This window comes from Corylus avellana, chromosome 2 (assembly GCF_965113065.1).
Source record: "Corylus avellana chromosome 2, dhCorAvel1.hap1.2, whole genome shotgun sequence".
Classification (NCBI taxonomy): domain Eukaryota; kingdom Viridiplantae; phylum Streptophyta; class Magnoliopsida; order Fagales; family Betulaceae; genus Corylus; species Corylus avellana.
In genome coordinates, this window is record NC_142491.1 from 22,120,509 (window position 1) to 22,146,908 (window position 26,400).

The 26,400-nt window shown below is 34.2% G+C and overlaps 3 protein-coding genes across 3 annotated transcripts; 2 read left to right on the top strand and 1 right to left on the bottom strand.

Annotated features, from left to right (window-relative positions):
* Positions 1–9,807: 9,807 nt before the first annotated feature.
* On the top strand, positions 9,808–14,711 carry SQN (peptidyl-prolyl cis-trans isomerase / cyclophilin-40 (CYP40) / rotamase). The gene is made up of 9 exons (XM_059587810.2): positions 9,808–10,203; positions 11,602–12,099; positions 12,310–12,397; positions 12,510–12,562; positions 12,950–13,054; positions 13,504–13,579; positions 13,949–13,986; positions 14,072–14,143; positions 14,307–14,711. Exons 1-8 carry the CDS (start codon positions 10,033–10,035, stop codon positions 14,123–14,125), a joined length of 1,083 nt encoding a protein of 360 aa, XP_059443793.2. The 5' UTR covers positions 9,808–10,032; the 3' UTR covers positions 14,126–14,143; positions 14,307–14,711.
* Positions 14,712–16,742: 2,031 nt separating this feature from the next.
* On the bottom strand, positions 16,743–21,650 carry LOC132175752 (ARM repeat superfamily protein). The gene is made up of 8 exons (XM_059587798.2): positions 21,377–21,650; positions 20,837–21,139; positions 19,815–20,107; positions 19,217–19,345; positions 18,738–18,860; positions 17,822–17,929; positions 17,294–17,472; positions 16,743–17,129 (listed from the first exon to the last, which is right to left on the bottom strand). Exons 1-8 carry the CDS (start codon positions 21,534–21,536, stop codon positions 17,006–17,008), a joined length of 1,419 nt encoding a protein of 472 aa, XP_059443781.2. The 5' UTR covers positions 21,537–21,650; the 3' UTR covers positions 16,743–17,005.
* Positions 21,651–25,200: 3,550 nt separating this feature from the next.
* On the top strand, positions 25,201–26,030 carry LOC132168212 (blue copper protein 1b-like). The gene is made up of 2 exons (XM_059579334.2): positions 25,201–25,482; positions 25,568–26,030. Exons 1-2 carry the CDS (start codon positions 25,221–25,223, stop codon positions 25,828–25,830), a joined length of 525 nt encoding a protein of 174 aa, XP_059435317.2. The 5' UTR covers positions 25,201–25,220; the 3' UTR covers positions 25,831–26,030.
* The last annotated feature ends 370 nt before the right edge of the window (positions 26,031–26,400 follow it).

Consider the following 26,400-nt stretch of genomic DNA (forward strand, 5'->3'; position numbering starts at 1 on the left):
TCTTAATTTCGGCTAGGATCTTTCAGAACATTATATTTTATGATTGTAAAAGTTTTAATGCTTTTGACTTCTCTATTAATGAGATCGGAATGATTTTCCTTAAAATGTATATATATATTAAGCTTAATGAAAGATATATAGGCATGCAACTTTTTTAATTAATGGGGTTTTAAATGTCATTGACCAACTTGAACGTCATTCGTGCATCCCCTATATTTGAATTTCTCTTCTAAGCTCTAATTTACATGAGTTGATGCTTGTTAAATGTACAAATTCTACTTTGTGACACATTAATTAATTACATATATGAAAAACGATTGAAGCCAAGCCCCTTTTTGAAAACATAATTTTCCTTAAGATCTTTTTGTGAAAGTTTTTGTTTTTTTTTTCCTAATTATGCATCTTTATGTGATTTTTTTTTTTTTTTTTTTTTTGCCAAAAGGAACCAATGAGCTGCCCTACCAAAAATCAAATTCAAATTTTTTACATTGATTTATGCTGTGTTGTGAACAAAAATGAATTTTGATGAACATTATATGAAAAAAAAAAAAAAATTTGTTTTAAATCCCAAGTTAATCACACCATCCAAATTAGTAAATTGAACAAATATTAAGCCAGGCACCACATATAAAATTATCCAAAAATCAAAACAGGCATAAAACAAATCAACATAGAGATTTTTATTACGCAATGTTTATGTCTAAGAACATCGGTTTTTGCTATTGTGCACTTGTAATAGTGAGTAAGAGAAAAAAAATTTTCACGACAGAGAATTCCCACATATGCTTGATTAGTATTAGTCGCCTTGAATTTTCATTGATGTCCTAGTGGAGCTGGGTTAGGCTATGACTTAGTTGGATTTGAAGAAGTGCTTGCAGTTCCCACCGTCTAGACCTCCTTTTGTGCGGCTCCCAGCAGGTAGATGCTACAATGGTTATACCCAAGTAGAATAGTTACAATTGGTCTCCCTGGCCTACTATTTCATGCTCCAAAAAAAAATAATAATAATAATTAAAAGAAAAAATTTTGGTCTTCAAAACGTACTATGCCACCCATGATTGCCCACCAAACACTCACATATGTGGTTAAAATTAACTTATGGCAATCAAATAGCACATAAGAATTACAAGCATTATCTATACTTTAATCACCACTTATGCAACCATATAAAAATCAATCTAACACATAACATAAACCCTTTTGCATAATACACATATAATGCATTTATATATGCATACAAACCATTAAGCACAGAATAGGACATTATGCACTTATATTGGACCCCACAGTTGTGTTTATGAAAAAACATAAAACAAAAAAATACAAAAAAAAAAATACAAAAATCACATCAAGGTAATTAAATGCAATGCAATGCAAGACATGGGAACACAAAGAAAACATGATAATGCATAATACAACATGACATGCAAAATGAAAAAAAAAAAAAAAAAAAAAAGACATACCCTTTAATAGTAATTATTATATATTCACCAATTGAATAAAAAAATGGTTTTTTTTTTCCTTTTTTTTTTTTTACCTCTCATACTTTAATAGTTAAATAAATAATAAACAAATCTTTGAAAAATAATATTTAAATAAAATAGTGAAAGTGAATTGTTAAAATAGTGAGACTGTTGGAGATGTTCTAAAAAAGTAAATAGTTAAAATATATATAAAAAAATGCACTTTTAATTATTTTAGTGTGTAAAATTTGATAAAGGTGCTAAGTCAATGCCAAACCATCATTACTATCATTATCCTCCCTAAAGTGTGAATATGGTCACTTTTTCTCACCAAATCCTGCTTGACTATGGTGGTGCCTTCACTGCCTTGTAACTTCTAACCATAAAACTGTCCAAGACATCTAACCTAACCAACACATCTTTAATCAACATAAACAACTCTTTTTGACTATTCCTACAATAGGAATTCTGATTCACACGATATCCGTCTCAATTTAAAAACAATTTGGTTAAAAATCTAATTAACTCTACCATAAAAGTAGCAATTATGGACAAACCTAAATGTAGATTGTCTCCTAGGTGGATCTACTAAGTTAGGCTTAGGGCTTGTTTAAGTGTGTGTTTGTGTGTTAACATTCAAAAAGTTGGTTTGAAGAAAAAAGTACAAATTTAGTAAAAATTAAAAGCACTTTTAAAAGTTTAAAAATCGTAAAAATAGTCAAAACGCACTTTGAACCTTTTGACAAATTTTTTTTTATTTATTTAAAAGCTCTATTTCTCAAACGCAATTTCAAACATGTTTTTAGACAATTTTGATATAACTGGCAAACTCGAGACGAACTCAAAAAGTAAATGCTTAGAGTTGACGGATTTGACCATTTTTTTTTTGAACGGAAATCTGATGATTTCATTGATTAAAGATCACGAGCATAAAGCTCTTACAGAGCAGAACAAAAAGCTCTTACAGCACAAAGCGTAAAGTTATGCAAAAATTATAGTCACATGCTATGAAGTTACAAAGTCATAGATACAAACAAAAATTATTACAATCAGGTGCTATTTATGATTTCAATCTTCCGCTAACCCATATACAAATACAGTTAAAGAGTCGATATACTCTGAGCATACTAGATTTAAGACATGGGTAGCCAAATTTTCAAACAAAATTTATTTAAACCGATCGTGAGAGATAATCCCTCACACCTAATTATCTAGGCCGTGAGAAATAACTTCTTACACCTAATTTTTCATTCTCACTCATGAGGGCAAATCTAGAGAAAGAAACCTCTTATTCAAAATAAAAAACACAAACAAATAGTTAGCAAGCGGTCAGAGATAAGATAAATGGTACAACAAGGTAAAAAGTGCATGGACGCATAATGGAGATAACGGAGTTGCTAATATGTTAGGAGAACAACAAAAAACATAAAAAAGAAAAAAAGAAAAAAAGAAAAAAAAAAAAAAAGGGAAGGAGTAGGTAAGAGCGATGAGTAGAATGAGAAAAGGAGAGGAGGGAGCAGATATGCTCCTTCCTCATCTCAAAATTGTTTTATAAAAAGAGAATATGACCTATTTAATTAAATAAGTCAAATTAAAATTAACGTATTATACGCAACTTAACACAATTCAAATCCAACACGTATGGCTCAACAGATTGTGTTACTCTCCATTATTGGCGTTAGATGCGGAACTTCGTTGGTTTTCCACTTCTTGGAGATCCGGAAAGGGACGAGAAGCTGTAGACAAGACAGATCGACAAGACCATGCATTCCCACTCAGGTCTACGGAGCCACAGTTACAGGAATGGGCGCACCTGCGCCAGGTTCGTGCGCATATCATGGAGGTGCATGCTTTGCTTTCCATGTATTTCTTCTTTGTATGTTTATGAATCTTTTCCAGAGACAAGTCGTTTGCACTCAACGACAGGTCCTTTTCCCGTAGCCGTAGGTATGTCAATCCAAAAAACAATTTGCATTGATATGTCATTCTGTTTCCAACACATACATACAATAAATTTTTGAAATATTAAGATTAAATGCACAACATAGAAAGGCCCGCACCCCCTCGTGCTTCAACTTCACAATGGAATCCATTTAATTATAATTTATAGTGTCCATCGACATATAAACAGTCGAGTCATAATTTTTCAGATTTTGTCGTTTGTTTTGTTTCCCTTTTCTATGAACATTATTTAGTGTCGGTAGGCGGTAGCCACACCCTCCAAAACAAAACAGTAAAAATGGAAAAAGAAAAAGGTCCCTCATTTTTTTATTGCTTAAGGTCAATGGTTAATATATATATATATTTTTTTGTGGGAAATATCTTAGAATCTAATCATCACGAGGAAGGAGAAATGATAAATACAACAAAGAAGAAAAGAAAAACAAGGGGAGGACAAGTCAAACAACAACCTAAAGCAATCACAATAGTGAGAGAAAAAAGCTTAGAATTATTGAAAATTAATCAATTGAATGACTCGGGCTATTTGAAATTGAAGGGTTGTGATAAATGTGGTTTGAGATGGGACACCAACCTCAAAAGATCCTTCAATCTTATTTGTATTAAAAACAGTATAACTAAGAGGCACGAGAAAATGTACGAACCTCGAAAGGTTGTTCAAATCTTTCCGAACCCCCACTAAAACTACACCTCAAGTAGTGACCGGAGAGCAGATCGAGTCACGACAAGGAAAAAAGCACCGGAGAAGTACCATCCAGGTGTCTAGAGAAAAGAGAGGCAAACACATGAAGCTTGTAGGACACAAATGTAAAAACCTCCATAGACCAAAACAAGGAAGAGAAGCTTCGGTAGGTTTTGCGTCTAGGGTACTGGTTTAATTTTAGTTAAGCATGAAACTCTAGCAAGCTGATTTGAAGTTTCTTTTTTGTTAATTACACTCAAAGCTTTCGACTATCGGTTATTTTTTAAAAAAACCCCACAAATTGACGAATTTGATACTTGGATACAAACTATCATTTTATGGCATATAAAAGCCATTTTATTAGCCTCCAGTGTTAGGTTGGATGGAAAAGTGGTAACTTGCCCTGCACATAACCGCGTTTATGTCTCTCTTCCTATAATAGGCCTATTTTCTAAAAAGCTAAAACCACCCCATGAGGATAGATCCGTCGGTCACCCAAAATCAAGGAGGAGGGGGTGGCTTGTGGACCACCCCCAGAGGTGGTTAGGGATGGTTTGCGGCCACCCCTAACCCTCTGGCTGAACCTCTTTTTTTTTTTTTTTTTTTTAATTTAATCTTTTTTATGAATTAATAATTATAAAGGGTAAATTTGAATTTTCAATAGTCAAAGTGAGAGTATGTTCAAAAGATTTTGGTCAAATTTAATTTTTCTATCAATTCTAACGGTCAACACTAATGGAGTGACATTTTTGCAGCAAAATAATAGTTTGATGTATCTAAGTGTCACACCTATTAGTTTGTGGGGCTCATTTTAAAATAATTGATTGTTCAGGGAACTCAAATGTTTTTAACCCTTAGGTTGAATACTTTTTTAGTCCTTGTGTTTTATGCTGTTAATTAATCAAAATATTTTATGGGTTTTCAAAAGTGTCATATATGATTCTTATGTGTTTCCCATTTATCGCTTTACTCCCTCTGTCTCAATTATGTTAAAAAAGGTTGATGAGCGTGCATCTTGGACACCACATAAGAATAATAAATACTACCACATATTAATTCTTGCCACATCGGCATATAACTTAACATAAAAGGGTCCCCATAGCTCAATCGGCTAGAGACCACGCTTTATGAAGCGAAGGTCACTAGTTCGAATCCTCCCTCCCCTTTCTTGTGTGGACATGTTAAAAAAAAAAAAAAAAACTTAACATAAAAGAAAAGAGAAAAAGAAAAAGAAAACATGAAGGGGTGGTTGTGGGCAGAGACACCTCCATGGGTGGTGGTGTAGTTTCCATGGACCCAACCCCACTCTCAAGAAGGTGGTCAATAGATGTAATGCCTCGAGAAGTTAATTAATTTTACGGTTCGTCTCTCAGTCTCATCCATAAATAATAAGACTCAAAGATCTCTACTCCTCATATATGTTGTAATATAAGAATCATGTCATAGTTTAACATTATATTGTCTACCCGAGATATTAACCACTTCCCGTTACGGTTAGTGCTGTTCCGAGAGACCTATAATATAATACTAATGCCCCGAATATTGTACGTTACCGTCCATACAATAATAGCTTAACCAAATTTGACCTCGGGTGGGTCACACCGCTAATAATGTCTGTCTTGTAGCGACTACCATTTAAGCATGGATGCGCCGGTCACGAACAACTATTGAATCCAAGGCCAAACATAACAATAAAACCTTTGACCATGGAGTTGACCTGTATAGTAAGCACATGACCGTTATCCCACACGTACCGGTGTACCATGTCATATGATGCACTTTAATTCATAATATTTTATATGCATGTATTTACAAACTCATCATTTCATTATCTTGATAATTCATCACCTATTTTCACAAAAATAAAGTTCACAGTAGTTTAAAACGTATTTCATGTAAGTTGTAAATATGCACGTTTGATACATAAAATAATCATGTTATGCTCAAAGAACATACTAACAAGTATCCGTGTAAGTTTTACTCATTTGTGTCACAGAGGTCCTCTACAAAATTCTCTTGAGGCTTCACAACCTTGAAATCTGAGAAAAGGCTTACCGTTAGCTTGAGTTAGTTCTAAACCCGAGCAAAGACAAGCCTTAAACCCTAATAAGCTCAAAACAGGTCTCCTACTTGACCCTTGAACATTTAGGTAAAGAAGATCAAAAGTTCGATCACGACATCAAATGTTCGATCAGAAGAAGTCGAATGTTCGGTGCTGGGCAGAAACTCATTTTCAAACCAAAAACTAACAAAACCACTTCTAGACAAGTCTTAAGGTCTTAACGTGATCTCTAACAGAATCTTAAGCCACAACAACACATCCATACAAGAAGAACTACATCCATCATTGTTAATCCACTAATACATCACTAAGCTAGTGTTAAGACCAACAAAATCATCTAGAAACTAAAACCTACAAGTTATGCTATGAACACAAATTAAACAGTAAAACAACCACTAATGAAATGAGTTGGGCTAGGAAAGTTGTCTCCTTTGGAGAACAAGGCACCAAGAGAGCTCCTTCTCTCTCTAAATCTCTCTCTCTCTGTGAACAAACTAATTGGAAGGGCGAAAATATGCTGATGGGTGGGGTATTTAAAAAAGAAAAAAGGCCAGAGGATAAGATTCAGCTACTTTTTCTAATCTACGTACAGTTGAACATTTTATGTACTATTACCCAACGGTTTTAAGGTTGCAGGTGAACGTTTGGTAGTCCATAGTCGAACATTCCAGGATATGGTTAAGGTTGAACATTCAGTGGTCCATACACGATTGTTCTTCACTAGGGTGTTCTCTTGAATGTTTAGTTACAAACTTACAAGGCTTAGAAGGTTCAGTCAACAACCAAAATTCAAAATTCTTATTTCTAATGAACCCTACTAAACTTGGTAAACCCATTAGCCCATTAATCTTAAGCTAATTCTCAACCTAGTAAACACTTGAAGTACTACAACAGGGGAACCTCACTGCTTTGTTCATCAACGATAAGAAGTTTATCAGAGGTTCCCATAAAGAAGAATCACTTCAAGAAGATTGTTGAGCTAAGAGACAAGCGGAAAGCTTGTTGATCTTACATAGCCTAGGAGTTGCAAAGGGTTGTAAATGTCCTTGTGTCTATAATCTGGATTTTTTTTTTAATAATTTACCGGGTTTGGCTGCAACATAGAAGTTTTACTTTTAGAGAGTTTTCTAAAAGTTTTTCTCTTCGTCACTAAAATATCTGTGTCTTTGTGATTTACTGCTTTACATATTTTGGTGATTGATTGTTGCATGCTTCTTAATTTTAATTCCACATTAATTTTTGTTAAACACCTATTCACCCACCTCTAGGTGTATTTTGGAGTCTAGTTTATATTTTCACTTTTTTTTTTTTTTTTTAATTGAAAGGGGGAAAATGTTACAAAGGAGATCTTTTCCACTATTGATTCGGAGATGGACGAGATAATGGATGATTCTATGGGAATGCTTTCAAACACTAGGTGGGAAGCGGCTCATTTAGTCAAACAATGTGCTCTAAAGTTAGCATTTCTACAAACTTTTTTAGTCTTCCAACTAAAGAAAGAATGCAAATACAGGGAAATATCAGAAACAACATTAGAAAAATTATACCCCACATGTAGCTGGGGTTGTTGAATAGCAATGACTACATTAAGTGCATCCCCTTCAAGGATGAGAGAGTAAGCATCGCATGAAGTTGCAGTTTGAACCGCCAAAAGGGCTGCATGAGCTTCACCTAAGGCGACATCCTTAGTAAGAATCTTCTTAGTAGCAGCACAAATGATGTTACCATTTGGAACAAAACTTGGTTGACTCAGACTTATCCAGCTGAGCAAGCTAACAAGGTTGAGTAGGTCACAATTGATGTAAGGACTAAACTGCATAGGATGATCCCTGGAGATGAGCAATCATAATGAGTGCTAAAAATTTTATTTTATGATTTTTTGGCTATGTTTTAAAACATGTTTTTGTTTAATCTTTCCCTTTTTCTCTTGGTGATAAAAAAGAGGAGATATTTTGGGGAGATTATTTGACTGATATTTGATGTTTGGATAATATTGGTTTATGGATAAATGATGGAAGCTATTTTTTTTTTTTTTAATAGAATAGTATGATGATACATGAAATGAAAATCCAATTACTTCATTAGTACTTCTCATGAGTTAGTTCTAAATTTAATTGATGTTGAGCACACTTTCAAGAATTCAAATCTAACCTATTTTCGTGGTTTGTAATTGAATGTTTATATTTTTAGTGTGGTTTGATATTTTGATATTTACTGTTGCATAATTGGTAATGTTGATGCATAATTGTTGGTTGATTGCATTGGGGTCTAAATTCTGCTTTTCATATATATAGAGAAAAAGGATTACTTTTAGAGCTTAGATAATAAGTAAAGGGTTAGATAGAGTTCCTTACATAGATATTTGATGGATGATTAGTATAATGGAAAATTAGGGTTTAATAGAAAGAAAACAAAAAACCCCAATGAATGAGGAAATTAATTGTAGATGGAAGATAGTATATGGACTCCATGGTGAACTACGAACGTTCTAACAAAACATGAGGTAATAAGTTAGAACCTAAAAGTTGTGTGAAAAGAGATTCAGATGAAGAGAAAGAGGAATCATGAAAAAGGAAAGAAGAAACCCTAACCGCACCTAAAAGAAATAAGTATTTATTAGAAATGATAGAAGATAGCTTAAAAAGGGTTTTGGAAGAGAAACTAATGTATTTGGAGCTCTAAATTCACTCGCCGAGCATAGGTGGGTGACCATAGTGTGTGCACAGAAAAGAGTTTTTCGGATTGGGGTCTTATGCGCGATTTTGACACTCATAGCTAAAGTTACACCCAAATCACTACTAGGTGCACAATATCACCCAATCAACTTAATATGGACGATATCAAGAAAAATAGAACAAAAAGGGGATTGGAAGAACTTAAGAAATTTTAGATTAGACTGTCTCGGTCGATAGTCGTTCAACCGAATATAAGCAACACGTGACGATAAGAGGAAAAAGTGTCGAAAAACGAATTCAAACAACCATATTCAAATGGAGAACGTGTTGTTCGAACGAAAGGAGTCACCATGAGGCATCATTAGATTGCATGGTGGCAGACGCTCAGCAAACCAAATCTTATCACGTGCCAAAGATACTGATTTGACGTGTGTGTTTAATGTTAAAATGTCGATGCTGTTCGAATGCATATCGATCGTAAGGAATCTCAGGTTTCACTCAATGTGTGGTGAGACGTTGCACTGACAAGGTTAAGATATTTTGATGCTAAGAGCACTAGCAGCAGCTTCCTTTTGATTTTCCTTAAGTTTATGGCACAAAATTACTTTTTTCATTCCTATCAAAATATATTTCACAATAACTTCCCTTACATTTTCTTATACCATTAAAATATTATTTATTTACAAAATACAAGTTTCTTATCTACCCTCACTTTTTTTTTCACAAAATTCTAACAAAATTTCTAATTATCGACAAAAAGATGAAAGAGGAGAGAAGAAAAAAAAATGTTTATATTGCTAGAAGCAGGGTGTTATTGCACTTTATTAACAATATTGGGCGTAGAATTGTAAAACCACGAAGTAGTTGTGAATAGAAAGAAAAAACGACAAGAGACAATGGCATATGAGAAAATTTGAAAGCTTGACACTGTACACGACCTACGTTTGCAACAATGTAAAAGAAATGGCCCTTGAAAAACCGAGGCGTCAGGCGTTTGAAAATTTGGCAGATTCGAGAGAAGTACATAAATAGCTAACGGTTCTTAGGGTTCATTAACTCTCTCTTCTGTTCCGTCATTCACTATGCGTTGACGGAGAGAGAGAGAGATAGAGCTCAGAGAAGAGTCCAGAAGGAAGCAGAGAGAGAGAGAAACAGAGAAAGAGAGAAACAGAGAGAGAGAGAGAGGGAGAGATGGGGAGGCCACGGTGCTATCTGGACATAAGCATAGGAGGAGAGCTGGAAGGGAGGATAGTGGTGGAGCTCTTCAACGATGTGGTGCCCAAAACCGCTGAGAACTTCAGGGCTCTCTGCACTGGCGAGAAAGGCATTGGTCCAAACACTGGTGTGCCACTCCATTACAAGGTTCTCTCTTTCTTTACATACAAATATGTGTGTATGTATTTATGCATATAACTAACTGGGTCTAAGTTGTTTTCTTTTCTGTTCTTTTTTTTGTTATTGTTTTTTGGTGATGAAAACACTGTGCTGCCCTTGATCATAGAGGAAAGTGATAGGGCTTTGGTTTTGGAGTGTATGGTGATTATGAATTTCAAGGGTATTTATGCCTCTCTATTGTTTTTGTATACATATGTGGTTTTGTGTGGATGAATATGTATTGGGGATTTTGGAATTTTTTTGTTGGGTCTGGTATATGTATTTGGGCTGAAGGTAGCTTTGTCGTTTTGTTCTGAGAAGGGTGGCGTCCTTGGTGAGAGAGTAAGATGATTTTTTTTTTTTTTTTTGGGTTCTGTTTAGCTTCTGTAAATCTCTGCAGTCTGTGGAAACTATGAAGTTATATTTTTGTTTAGGTGATGAAGTGGTTTTAATGGCCTTAATTCTGGAAAGATGCGCTTTTGGATGTGTTTAGCTGATGATTTCTCACAAACTTATTGTTGGTTTCGTTTTATTGTTAACTTGCTGGAATTGCCATGGCCATTGTAATTGTTCTTTCAAGGGGTAAATTTTCATGAAAGCGCCATTAGTATGTGAGACTCATTGAAAAGAAATTATTCGAGACTTTGATGAACGAACTTCTATTCACCTATACTCGTCAGAAAAAGAAAAGCCTTTTTGGCTAACGCCTTCTTTCTTTGCTTTTTGCTTTTTACCCAAAAAAGTATAAACATAAACAAACAACTTTAAACACAAGATACTCACAAAAAACTCAAAATTACTTTTGACTTGGTCACATCTTTTTCAACGGAAAAAAAAGAAGAAAAAAGGCACATTCTAAGAAACGTTATCAAATGTTTTCAACCGTAGTGGATGTAAACAAGTCTCAGCAAGCCACAGAAAGAAGCATGAACAAGTCTCACTGGCCTGTGCTTGAAAAATAAAGGCAACGTACCTATTGATATTTTGTATGAGAAAATGCCGACTGAATTTAAGGATAGCTTTTCAAGGTAGTGTTCTTCATTTAATAGGCATTAGCATACATGATAAGCTCCATGCTTTTCATTGGCACCGACGCAGGGTGTCAAAATATCATAGTGTTTTGGACTTGGGTTAGGTGCAGTGAGATGGGTGGGGCTGTAGTAGATCCTTTTCTTTTTCTCCTCTTCAGTTCTTTCTGGTCTAGAAGTTTGGTCAATCTAGAGACTTGTAGCTTATCATTTCTGGCATAAAATAGAAAACTCACCTTATTCTCTTTCCTCACAAACTACTGTATGTATTTGCATACCGTTGTTTGTATTTGCCTTTTGAAGGGCTCAGTGATACTTATCTTAATTGATTTCGAATATATGAATGTTATCATTCCAGGGAACCTGTTTTCATCGCGTTATTAAAAGCTTTATGGTGCAAGGTGGAGATACCTCTGCTCGTGATGGCAGTGGGGGAGAATCTATCTATGGCTTGAAATTTGAAGACGAGAATTTTGAAGTAAAGCATGAAAGGAAAGGAATGTTATCTATGGCTAATTCCGGTCCTAACACAAATGGGTCTCAGTTTTTCATCACGACAACTCGCACTTCTCATCTAGATGGAAAACATGTTGTGTTTGGGAAGGTAGTTAAAGGAATGGGAGTGGTGCGATCAATTGAGCATGTTACAACCGATGGTGACAGTCCTACTGCTGATGTCTTAATTGTGGACTGTGGTGAAACTCTTGAGGGGGCAGATGATGGAATATCTAATTTTTTCAAAGATGGTGATACTTATCCTGATTGGCCAGCTGACCTTGACGAGAGTCCAAATGAGCTCTCCTGGTGGATGAATGCTGTTGATTCTGTAAAGTCTTTTGGCAATGAGCATTACAAGGTAGGGGTTGTCGGTTGCACTTCAGGTTAATGATTTATTTTATAATATTTGAGAGAGACTTCTAGTTGAAATATAAATCCTCAAGATAGGAAGGGAATTTGGTAAAACCAGTTTTTGGTAGTGGCGTTCAGTGGCTTCATTTTTTTAATTTTTTTTTTTGTTAAAAATATTTCCTGCGTTTTACAACATGCTATGAATTACTGACTACAGAAACAAGACTATAAGATGGCTCTTAGAAAGTATCGGAAGGCTTTACGCTATCTGGATATCTGCTGGGAGAAAGATGGAATTGATGAAGGTGAGCTATCACTTTTCTCATGGAGTTTATTTATGCATTGAGGAGGATCTAAGAAGTTAGCACTTACACATGCCTCAATTTTGATTCTACGCTTTCTTTCTTGTGACTGCAGAGAAGTGTTCGAGTTTGAGAAAGACAAAGTCACAGATTTTCACTAACAGCTCTGTAAGTCATATTCTCAGTCCTTTATTTGCAAGCAGCATGTTCAAAAAGTTGTCTTGAAAAGATAAATGTCCATATCAGAAATCTCTTTCTATTAATTTGATTTTTGAGTTTGGGGTGGGTTAGCATCTAGACACGTCTTCGATTGATTATTTGATAATAATAAGAATGTGTGTGATATATGTTCATTATATATATAAATTGGTCTTCGCAACTTGAATTTTTCCTTTTGATGATATATCCCTACATTTGGTAGCATATCAGTCCTTTAATCCTTTCTCTGTCAAGGCCCATATGGGTTTATGTACTATTCTTAAATGTTTCCTTGTATCATTCAATATCCAAAGCTGCTTTTGTCTATTTAACAGTTGATGCGGTATATTGCTTTAGGCTTGTAAGTTGAAATTAGGGGATCTGAAAGGAGCTTTGTTAGACACGGAATTTGCAATGCGTGATGGAGATGACAATGTGAAAGCTTTGTTCCGCCAAGGTCAGGTTGGTATCTTCCTCCAGTAAGGGTTTCTATTACTAGACGGGTGAGAACTTTTAGAAATACTCGGTCTGAGCTACTGTCATGGAAAAAGTTTGCTCAGATGCTTATTCCATGCTTTCATCTTTGTAAATCTTATGTTCTGCTATTGTTTTTTCCCCCATGTTTCCTCATTTGAATTATTTGAGTTTGCATAATTGTGTTCTGAAATAATTTTTTTTTTTTTTTATCATCTGTCTATAACCACCTAAAATGTCCAAACAATGCATCATTTTGAAGTGGAGGTTTTTGATTTCAAATATCTTGTTTGTGCGGCCATAACTTTGTTAGGAATCTCTTAAGTTTTGTCTTAATTATACTTTACAGCCTTCAATCCCAAGGCTGGCTTGCATATCTTTGCAAATATATTACATTTTTTCTTATTTTAGGAATAATGGTCCTCCTGATGTATCAGGCATACATGGCACTTAATGACATTGATGCTGCTGTTGAAAGCTTCAAGAAGGCATCGGATTTGGAGCCAAATAATGGTTAGTGACTCAGGCTTCGTCATAATCATTTTTTTGGCCAGACATCATACACTTATGCTGGGTGATTTCCTCTTTAGATGTTTGACTCTGAAGTTCAATTAAGAACTATATAGATCTTATATATGCAGTATTTTATATTGTTTGTGAACTGAAAATTTACACTATTGTGTTTGAAATTTCTGCCTTCCACATTAAAACCCGAAAAGTGTCAAACATAAAGTTGTTTTGATTTGTGAAAGGAGATGAAGGATGAATAAATAGTCAAATTACATATGTTTCTTCGGGAATTCAAAGTTAGGCCTCATGAACTTCATTGTTGAAACTTGCTGAAAGCCCTACTTTATAATGGTTGTTTTTCTTTTTCCCCAGCTGGAATAAAGAAAGAGCTTGCTACTGCTAAGAAGAAGGTTGGTTCAAAGCAAATTGTATCTTTATATAATGGCAATAGAGTTTTGAGATGGATTGGGTTATGAATACATATTATTGTTTCAGATTGCCGATCGACGTGATCTGGAGAGAAAGGCATACAGCAAGATGTTCCAATAGCAGATTGGCATTCAACTGGTGTGTTAGACTTCTTAAAATATCTTTCTTTTATTGTTTGTTATTACTTTGAAACATAGGCTTCCTGCAGGTTTTTCAATTGCTACCTTTTTACTTTGAGTTGTGCTGCTTGTATATTTTTGTTGTATTTCTTCCTAATGAGCTTAATCCTTTCACTTTTCAGGTTTTGCTAGGGATCCGAGGAAAATAACCAGATCCTTCACACCAAATACAATTGTACAAAATTGAGGATTGAGAAAATTCTTAGATTTTTCTTGTCAGGGAGTGTTGCCGTTATACTTTAGAACTGGCTAACACTGATGAACTATTCCTTGATAAAAATTTGATCCGAACAATTTTGTTTACAATAACTTTGGACCTAAATTTTCAACCATGATCATCTTCTTAATGCTGAAGTGCCAATCCAAAAGAAGGGATGTAACCTTCGTCTCCTGTTGGCCTTTTAGGTAAGTTTGTGGCGTTTTAGTTGGAATATTGAGATGATTATTGGCTTTCTTTAGCTGTATGATGCACTAAAGGTCTCGCCAAAGGTGGGAAGCTGTTTATGATGAACCCTAAAATTTTTCTAGCCTTGCCTAAGTTTTGCAACACGAACTTAACGTAAAATTAGCAAGTTAGGGTTGATGGGTTTAAATTATTTAATTAAATGAGTCGGGTTAGAGTTAACATATATATATAGTTTTATACTCATGTCACGCTTGAGCTTAACACGCAACATAAGGGCTAACAATTATTGATACGATTTGCGAACCTAACACTAACTTCACTCGAAATTAGCAAGTTAGCGTTGAAAGGTCTGACATGTTCAATTCAATGAGTCGAGTTAAGGTTTATTTATATATCTTATACTCACTACACGACTCAAAACAAACACAAGAACAACTTGAAACCAACACAAGAATATGATTTGTGACCCCTAACCTTAACTTTAAAAAAACATATTTGACTTGGTACTTGAATCGTCATTAAAGTCCAGTTTGTTATTTCTCCAAAAAGAGCTTGGGAGTGGTACTTGATGTTACATTATATGTGCAACATTTATGGACTATCTCAGTTTCGTTGGCATCTTTAGCATAAATGGGTTGCGGGGAAAGAAAACAGGGGCTTGTGTGGCAAATTGAATTTTTTTTTTTTTTGGTGGCAAATCGATTTCTATTTTTGTTTCTAAAAATAAACAATTTGCAACAACCCCAATTGGCAAACTGTTTCTGAAAATTTGCAACAATCCCATTTTACCAAAACCAAAAAAATAAGCTAAATTTGACCAAAACCAATCAAAATGGTATGTGTATACACTGGAATGGAACCCAGCAAAATATATAAGAGAAAGAAATTACTATGAAAGTAAAGCAAGTAGGGTTTTGTAAATAAACATAACTAGCCATGAATATACTCGGACTCACAGCTCGATTGTTAAACGGAATGTTTGTGAATACAAAACTAGGTTCGATGTTAAACAATACATACTTGTATGAACTTGGCTCAACTCGTATATATTTATTACTATGTATATATTAATAAAAAGAACTTATATAGTATATTAGTTATTAAGTAACAATAGTTCATATATATAGTTTTTGCCAGGTCTTAAGTGAAAACAAAAGATGAATTAAAAGACTTGTGCAGAAAAATATTGATGTCACAAGTTAATCAGTTTGATGATCAAGTTCAAGTTTCACCAACCTCTTCAACCTCATCATCCACAAGTCATCATAAAAAGGCTAAGATCAATCCATATCTCAGTTCAATTTACCAGGATTTCCAAGATCCTTGTGATCTTGGTGAAATGTCAAATTTCAAAAGAAAAGACGAAAGAAAACAGTGCTTAACAAATTACCATGTGAAGTCTTAGAACCATGTGAAAATTTAAGAAGAAAAGACGAAAATAAAAATGCCTAACAAGTTACTATGAGAAGTTTCAATTCTACCATGTAAAAGTTTAGAAGAAAGGACAAAGAAACAGTGCCTGATAAGTTGAAGTTTCGGATTCATGTGAAGTTTTAGATTTAAAAGTTAAAAGTAAATAGTTTCACCATGACAAGTAACTATTGATAAACAATATCATCACATAAAGACAAGTTTTCTTTTTTATTTAAGGAAGCTCTCAGTCTCTGAATCATCGCCAAAAATACTTTTCAAAAGGTTTCTTAGATATTTTTCATGTATCTGACTCATGTTATTCTCCAGCATTTCAGAGTCAATTACTTTGTAATTAGTAACTACTTTATTGAATTCAAATTTGAAGTTTATTATCATGTCGTCAATTTCAATATCTAGTTTATATTTTCATGAACAAATATCTTACATGTTTTCATGTTTCAATTATCTTTCCCATTCCTCATGTTATCAGAGTATATATATATATATACGTGTGTATATATAAAAGTATACTAAATAATTTATGGTGTTATTGGTGTATGTTTTATAATATTATCATTTATGTCATAAGCATACTAATATTTACATAAGTATGTAAAATTTTTAAATATAATATATTATATATGTATAAGTATATAACATATAATTATATGTATAATAATATAAGTAAATAACAATATTTATAATATTTCTCTCATGTAGGAAGAAAAACAAAGAAAACTAACGAAAACACCGAAAACTGTTTTCAGAAACATGTACAAGTAGTTTACAGATTTTAGTTTTCAGAAAAATATAGGTCCCATTTTATCCATGAGACCTCTGACATACAGAAAATATTAGAATGCTTGAAACATTAATAAGGATACATCATGACAGCCTCTCAAAAAGAAAAAAAAAAAAAACCCAACGAAAAATGGGCCAACAAAATTTTTGGGCACATAATAGTATGGCTTTAGAAGGAACAATGTAGTTTTAAAGCAAGGGTTACAAGTTGTAGTCATCAAGCCCCAGATCCCTCAGTGCATCACTTGCAGCATCCTTACAGCTCTCATGGCTTTGCTTGGCTTTCCTTATATACTTCTCAACACCATTACTAAGGAGAAGAGTTCTGTTCAATGAAAAAGTTTGTTCCACAGATTATGGTTTCATTAAGGTCGAAATCTACTACATCGAGCAGTATGATACATCAAGACCATTGAAATAAATGAAAAAAAAAAAAAAACGGGACAAAGTGCCTCATATAGTGTATACCGTATAATTAAGGAGACTTACCTGTTCTCTGCGTTCCTAACTGCAAGATTCCTGATCATGAGGCATGAGTTTTTTTGCATTTGTTGTGCCGCAGGGAACTTCTCCATGGCTTGAATAGCAAGGTCCCCTGCCCCAGCTTCAATGGCACGGGCTGCATTTTCTGGTGATCTCAAGGACAGTACAGAAATAGTAGACATTACCTGTACCATAATGAAGATTTAGTTAATAACACAATCTCTGTAAATGCAGTATACAACAAAAGCAAATGTTCAATCAGACCGGATAACACAGTTAATAGGAAATTATCACGAGTGATGTCCACAAGCAACCAATCATGCATATAATTTCGGGTACAAACTTTGGCAAATAAATAATATTCTTTGAACCATGCAATGCCAAGTAATTTGGTTGCTTTTAGGAAGGCAAAAAAACTAATACCCAATCAGACCGGATTAAATGAACAGAAAGATTTACTCCAGTTAGGGCAAGAAGTTGGTTACAGGCCTTATAATTATGCAGCCATTTGGAGAAGACTAGCAGGTTCCCTACCTCTTGCAAGATAGAAGGGTCATCAGAAAATCTGGCACAGAGTTTGATTAGCCTATCCATACCTCCCTTCTCAACAATGGCAGTCTTGTTTGCGTCACTTCCTGCCAACTAATCGAAATAAAACACATAAGAGGAGTTTAAACAAGCAGTGATATGCTTGCAATAGTTAAAGCAACACACGTTTCAAACCAAGTAGAGGCTACTTGGGCCTATCGGTCACACAGATAGGAAGTTGTCCACCACGCAAGAGACTTCTTGATTAATAAATCAAATTTACATCGCAATGGAGTGCAGAATATGCGCGGAAAGTACACTTCAGTTAGAACGCCAGAAAAAGAGGGATGAATGAATTCAAAAATGTATTCTGAGTACAGCAATATCCAAAACTAAATTTTATTTTACTCTTTTGACATCCCAAACAAATTCCTACCTATATGAATCAAGAACTGATTCTTAACAAGCAATGCAATAGATATATCAACAACATACATACTTCATTGTATTGGAGGCCCATGCAAGAGAATTACATTCGGTTCATTGTATTAAGCCCATGCAAAAGAGCAGAGAAAAAATCCCATGTAATAGAATTACATTCTCTACAATTAAATATTTTCCCAAAAAGTTACTTTCAAGTTGCCTAGGAGTTGCAGGTAGAAGTCCAATACACAATCTTATTAATGTTTAACATCCAAGTTACCCACTTTAAACTTTTCTCTTACCTACATTACTTGGGTAAGAGAACATAGTCAAGCACTTGCAAGTATATGGTGCAAACATAATATTATGCGGTAGAACCACAAAGGAAGCAGAGTTGAAACCAGAAATGTTCCACCAGACTTTTTGTGCTAGTTTTGACAACGTGCTTGCAATAAAGAAAGAAAGCTTTAAATCTCTTAAAATAATGATCCAATCATACCTTGGATAACAAAGAACAGCAAGCTCTAGCAACAATCTTGTTGCCTTGTTCACCACTGTCATCAATACATCGAAGAACTGCATCAATACCACCATTTTCTGCAATGGATTTACATATTTCATCCTGCACTAAGAAAATCTTAAGAGTTAATTATAAACCCAATAAGCAGATACTATCTAGTACAAATATTTTGGTTCTTATCAGTACTAGTTAGTTGCTGACAAAGATTAAAAAAAAAAAAAAAAAAAAAAAAAAAAAACAGAACTTCACATAATGAATTGCTGGCATCAATTTCATATTTGCAACTCAAAAATCTTGTAGACTATTATTGATTCAAAGCCATAAGAAAACCATAACAAAGTAACATTTTTTGGCTGTTGATAGGCAGACACAACTCTTGCATCTGCATGGGGATTAAAATACCATTGGCTATTTGATTGAGATACCATTGGCATCTTGTCCAATTTGGATAAACTTACATTGACGGTAATGGCCTTTAAAGCGATGCTTGCCGAAACTAGACCAGGTGAGCTAATTCCTGCATGTAGTGAGTCCACTAGAGCTCCTGCAACTCCAATTTTTGCAAAATTTCGTGCATAACTATAAACCTGGCATTTGCATACATCACAAAGTTGCTTTAAGGAACACTTGGCACTTTTGTTATAAAATGAGACCAGTTGAATGCAAAAGCAAGTATAACCAAAAAAGCAAGCTTTCTTAGTTTGTAGCTGGGACTCAAAAGAATAACACCCGCCTTTGAAGTCTAACCTCGCACAAGTTTTACGGATGACAAGAAAAGGAAATTCACCTTTAAATGTGTTATCAATCAATTTGTTAATGGCCAGATTTGACGACCCATGGGATTAACTCACTCAATTGGTTATGTTAGATCATCATCTTGAATGTGGCCAATTCTAGAGCTAAGCCAATGACAGCAACTTCTACTAAAAACTTTAAGCGGGGGATTACATAAATAAGAAAAATGATCCCGTCTCTACATCTACTACATGTTTAATTTTCAGGAGTCATTGCATTGCGCAAAACTTAGATATGCATTTTTATGAGTAATTTACTTACTTGAGAAGCCACAACACGATTATCATCTGGTGTTAACAGAATACGTATGGTATCATACAAGCTATAGATGCTGCCTTTACTCAGCCCACTTGGGTCACTCAGTATTCGCATGATAAGCTCGGCAATTTTCAACTCCATGAATGACTCTTTGAGAACCTCATTACCAGTTGAGGCTGCCGCAACAACCGCAAAACCATTATTCAGGATGTCTAAATTTTGACTGTAATCATTCAGTATGCCCACCACAGTTGTCGGTCCACCACTAGTCCGAAATGTTTCTGTACTCTGAAGATCTGCAAATAACAAGGATACATAGGACAGAAAGCCAATTAGCAAAATACATTATCTTCTCTTTAAGATATAAGACACATAAGACAGAAAAACAAATCTCACTTCTTAACATAATCAGAATGGCATTGATGCTTGACCCACTGGTTTATGCACATTCACATCACTATGTAAAGCTTTGTCTACTAAAACTTCCAAACTGAGAGTATTTAATAAAATTAATGTATCAAAAATCACAATCCTACTTCTTATAGATAATTTACAAGTTATACACAATGAAGTAACCAAAAAAAAAAAAAAAAAAAAACTCAAAACAATTATTTCTGCATTCACTGCTATCCAAACTTCTTTTCTGTTTTGACATTTTTGCATTTTATCTTGCTTTTCCCCCTGCCTTTTCCCACTTCTTACCCTAACTGTTGACTTTCCTTCTTAATTCTGAAAATCCACAGATTTCACTAAAGCCAGCTCAATCACCAAAACAAAAATGTGGGTATCATACATTTCGAGATAATAAACAAAAAGAAGAATACCCACTAAAAATTACCACATAACCATCTTATGCTCCTATCTGTACACACTAACTCCCCCAACATCTTTCCGATATCATCTTCAACAATGATAATCATAACGAACCAATCATCACAAAGTTTATATTACAACCAATCTGAAACAACAAGAAAAATAAGCTATAACGAACGAAGAAACTAAATGCATTATAAAAACTGTTATACCAAGAAGAAGTGACGCCAATGTCTTCAAAGCTGAAACAAGAACCTGCTCGCACCCATTTTGAATCTTCGAACATATAGAACAAAGCAACTCCACACCGCCATTCCTTGTCGCTATGGCCACATTCCCTGATCCTTGGACACCACACAGCTCCGTAAGCTTTTCAAGCAATTCCACAATTTCATCCAAAGATTTTTTGCTAATTTGATCCTTTAAATCAGAATCTAACTGCTTCAACCTTTCCACACACTGTATCACAGGGTTTTCCTTCACACCGCCCTCTCCTGGAACGCAAGTGACGATCCCTGCAACACATATATACAATTATGGGAAAAATTTAATTACTTGAGGATCTATTTGGCTGCCGAGAAAATGCGGGAGAAACGAAAAGAGATTAAGATTTTTTGAAATTATTATCGACAGAGCTGCTTTTAGTGCTTAATTTGAAGAGAATGCCATTTCATTTTCTTTCTGATTTTCCCACACTCTCTCGGAAATCAAACGGAGGGTAGCTTGAAAATAGGGATTTTGAGAGATTGGACCGGAGAGATCGACGCCCTGGAGAGATAGGGTTTGGATGGCGTCCTGGAGAGCCTCGGTGGGGTCCATCCCGAGATCGTCCATGTTTTCCTTGACCAGATCGTCGAATGCCTCCTGCGAGATCGTGCGCCCAGCCTTCGCCATCGTCTTCGGTGGGCCCATCTGCGCGACGACCCGTCCGACCGAGCAGGGTTGGAGAATGGAGATGGAGACAGAGAGTTCCCAGAAGACAGAAGGTAACTGCTCTTCTTCGATTTGAAATTTGGAATGGAAAAATGAGAAAGAAGTAAATTTTTAGAGAAAAACGACTTGCAGTTCAAAGGCAAAGACAAGAGGGTAGAGAGTTCTATTTGGTAAATGTTATATACCGCCAAAATAAGGAAAATGCTTTATTTCCTTTTTTGAGTTTTTTTTTCTCATTTTTCTATTTTTTAAAATAATCATTAGATCCGTCAGTCATATTAGTTCCACATGTAGATCCCATATATTCAATAGTGATTTTAAAAAATAGGAGGATGAGAAAAGAATAAGAGAGAATGTATACCACTTCTCGCCAAATAATTGCGATGACCTAATAGTAGAAATTAGTTTAAAAAAAAGTATATATACTCTCTTCAAACTATTATTCCATTGTCAATGTCTCCCTCAAACTACTAATTATCTCAACCTTTCCCCTAAACTACTAACAAATGTCAATGTTTTCCTCAAACTATCAATTGTGGCATAGTAATGCTATAAGTTTTTTTAGAGTCATCATAAATGTGATGTAGCTTTTAAATCAATGTTAAATTTGAGATGTGATTTATTGATTATTAGTAATTTTAAAAGGCATATTACATTTGGGATGACTTTAGGAAGATTTTATGAAGACTTATAGCATTATTTATTGTGTCAATCTCCTCCCTAAACTACCAACAAATGTCAATGTCTTCTTAAGACCAACAAAAAAACAAAAATGACGATAAAAAAGTTTCAATATGACAAAAATATCTTTTTAAATTAGGAAAAAAAAAGTTAAAAATTTTTTTTAATTTTTTTTAAAAAATAATTTTTTATAAAAGCATTCTTTTAATTTTTTTCCTTTTTTTTTTTTTTTTTTTTTTTAAATTTATTTTTTATTTTTTAAATCACATATATATATATATATATATATATATATATATATAAAATAAAATAATTTTTTTTTTAAAAAAAAACTATCCTTATAAATTGGATTTTCGTGTTTTTTAATTTTAAGTTTTTTCTAAATTTATTATTATTTTTTTTAAATCCATATAAATTGGATTTTATTTTATTTCTATATTTTTTAATTTATAGTTTATAGTTTATAGTTTTTTTTTAAAAAAAATAATTAGAAGAGTTTTTTAATTTCAGTATTTTTGTTTTAGGGGAGACATTGACATTTTGTTGGTAGTTTAGGAGAGACATTGACACAATTGATAGTTTGTGGTGGACATTGACAATAAGGTGATAATTTGAGGGATGTATGTGTGTACTTTTTCCAATTAATTTTTTTTTGCAAGTGCTAATCTAGGTACTGACTTTTACCGTTAAATATCATCAAATTATATGACCGTTGTATAACAATATTCTAAATAGCAAGCATTACTCAGGCAAAATGATTTGTAACTTTCATCAATGTTTTTTCCTAGTACAAATTCTTTGGACCACATGTACTTTCAGGAGTGAAATAGAAGGGACAAATGTAGAGACTTGGTTTTGTTGGATATTATTGTGTAACAACATATACATCAGATGTGAACTCTAATTTAGAGAAGATAGAAAATCCCTAAGAAGCATTGGGCTAAAGCATTGAAAACACACCAAAAAAGAAAAAGAAAAAAAAAAAAGGTAGAGGAGAAACCACTGTTGGAACAAAAAAAGAAGGAATCCATTTATTTTATAATGTTTTTAGTAAACAAATGATGTTGTGTAATGAAGCCGTCATCAAGACATCATGTATAGAGTCATGTAGAGTATAGTACTCTGACATGTTTGTCAATCAAATTCAGTTAATTTTCCATATAGCATTGAATTTGATTTGGTCAATTTCATACTTTAGATAGACAATAGAGAATAATGATAGCAGTTTTGGCCGCCTCCATTTTGGTTGAACCAAGATTTTCTTTCGATGTCACATTTGTCACCAACCCATTTGGGGCCTGCAGGCTGCAGCCCCTTGGATATTTCGTTTAGAATTTTTGAGTGCTTCTATAATTACTTCAAAGAAAAAAAAAAAAGAGGGATGGGCTGTGGTTCTGTTTTCCCAAATTACAATTTTATTAAGTTATATATATATATATATATATATTCAACTTAATAATAAAAAATAAAAATAAAACAAAGGGAGGCCATGGCTCCCCTTGGTCTATTTTTGGAGGAGTGTTAGGCTTATAAACAAATTTTACAGAAAAAAATTTTACAAACTGATGTGGCACAACATGATTTGGATTTTTCAAAATTTAAATTTATCTTATATCCAATCATGTTGTACTACATCAGTTTGTAAAATTTTTTCTATAAAATTTGTTTATAAGCCTAGCATTCTTCCTATTTTTGTGCCTACCGTGTGACCACCTCGATAGTAGGCAGAGTGATCACGTTATTTGGATTTCTCAAATTACAAATACATGTAAAAAGTTCACATACCCCCGTTGTTCCCTTAATTTTGTAATTAGAATCTCAAACTTTAAAAAATTACAATTTTGGGACGTGCATGTTTGAATACTTTGTAATATCACCCATACTGTTACGATATAGAGTTAAATCAAACGATTAATAAGTAGAATGTCCTCTATACCCCTATAAAATTACAAAATTATTGTAATTAAAAATTAAAAAATTATCCTATGGTTGTCAAGGTGGCTGTGGGTCAGTCGTAAACCTATAGGAATATTTTTCTGTATTTTGGTTCTGTATTTTGGTGTCCTTCGTTAAGATTTAATAGAAAATCTCAATAGAGGGATAACATTACAAAGTTTTTAAACATGTGCGACCTAACATTGCAATTTTTTTAAAGTTTGAAGGTATAATTGCAAAAGTGATAAAATATTAGAGAAGATAAAAGAGGCGAACGTTATCACTCAAGGTCGCAATGGTTGGGAATTGGGATACATTAAACACAACCTCTCTTCATCGTTCGTGCACCATCCTCCTTTGGTTTGGCAAGTTTCAGTCAATCTATAAGACTTATTGAAAATGGAATTGCTTGGGCTGACCAGATGGGCTGAAGAGACCCGCTCCTATGTCTACTATATATATATCATAGTCTAATATAAATAGAATTATTTGATAGTTTTTTATTTCTTAAAAGCATAATTTAAATGTCACAAAAAAATTGTTAAAAAGATAAATGAAATATAAAATAGATAAATAAATAAATAAAAAGTATCTATTTAAAAATAGTCCAAGATAGAGGGAGCTATCAGCTATTTGAAATAATTGAAAGCTGAATGAGATATTTGGCAGAAGCCCAAACTACAGGGACCTAGCTAGCTAATTTGACCATTTTTTCCATATATGTTTTGATATTGCTGCTTTTTGGGGAGGAATATTGTGACACACACGCGGGAAGAAAAAGAAAGGAAAAGAAATATCCAAGTAGTGGAGGATTGAGTCGTTGAAAATTGAACTCAATGGAGGACTATTTCACCATGTATTTTCAATTTTCTTTTACACACCAAATAATTAAAAAAGAAAGGGTGAATTTGGCACACCCTTTCTCTCTGTTCTCCCTCGTCCTCTCCCCTCTTTAAATACCCATCAACTCTTCCCGTCAAACCCAACATCTTACAATCTTTTCTCTTAAGTTTCCCTCTGTCTTAAGTTGCTCTCTCGATACAAGACATGGGTGGTTTCACTTTTGCACATGGCCTTGTCCTTATTGTAGCTGCTTCCTGCATGTTGGCAGTTAGTACGGCCAACAAGGATTGGAAGTTTGGGTTTAACAACCATTGGCCTCCTCACAAAGGTGGCTCCCATCACCCAAAATATAGACAGGCTGCCCCCAACAAGGTCATCGTCGGCGGCTCCGAAGGCTGGCGCTTCAACTTCAGCTACACTAATTGGGCTTTCAACAACGGCCCCTTTTACCTCAACGACACTTTGGGTGAGTTAACGTATTTCAACTTATATGTCAGTTGTATAACATTTTATTAAACATATGCTAAGTTCAATATATATGGTGGTTGCAGTTTTCAAGTATGATCCGCCAACAGACAATACCATAATCCCTCACAGCGTATACTTGCTACGAAACCTTCAGAGCTTTATAACGTGCAACTTAACCGGAGCAGAGATGTTGGCCAACGTGACGCAAGGAGGCGGGCAGGGCTTCGAGTACGTGCTGAAAAATTGGAAGCCTCACTACTTTGCTTGCGGTGAGCACGATGGCACCCATTGCAGCGTTGGACAGATGAAGTTCTTTGTCATGCCAATGCCCCGTTGGTTTAGATAATTGATACAAAAAGTGACATCTTTTTTTATGTTTGTCTGGTATTCAATAAGAGTACTTAACCTTCCTTCTGATTGAGATGATAGTGAAATAAATGTACCTGCTGTGACTTGGTTTGGACATGAGAGAAATGTTTAAAAGGTTGTTCTCTTCTCCTTAGAAATTAGAACAACCTTAAATATTCTTAGTTAAAATAATTATGATTTGTCGAAGGTGGTGACTAAGGAATAAATTAAGGTTGTTCTCTTATACATTTTCTTTAACTCAAGATACTTGTTGAAGGAAATTAATGTAGCTGCCATTACAGTAATTCCCAAAGTGCCTAACCCAACTCAATTGATGGATTTTGGAGTTATATCTTACTACAATACAACTTAGAAATACATTGAAATTGTGTTGCCAATAGAATTAACAAGAGTTTGGCTCGCTAGCTTCTAGTGAAAAAATGGTGGAGATGAGATAATCATGGGAGAATTCAAGTTATTTTTTTTATAGGAGACAATCTTTACCGAATTAAAGGCAAGCTAAACTAATTGGAGTTATTTTTTCATAAGAAGATTACCAAATTTTTCA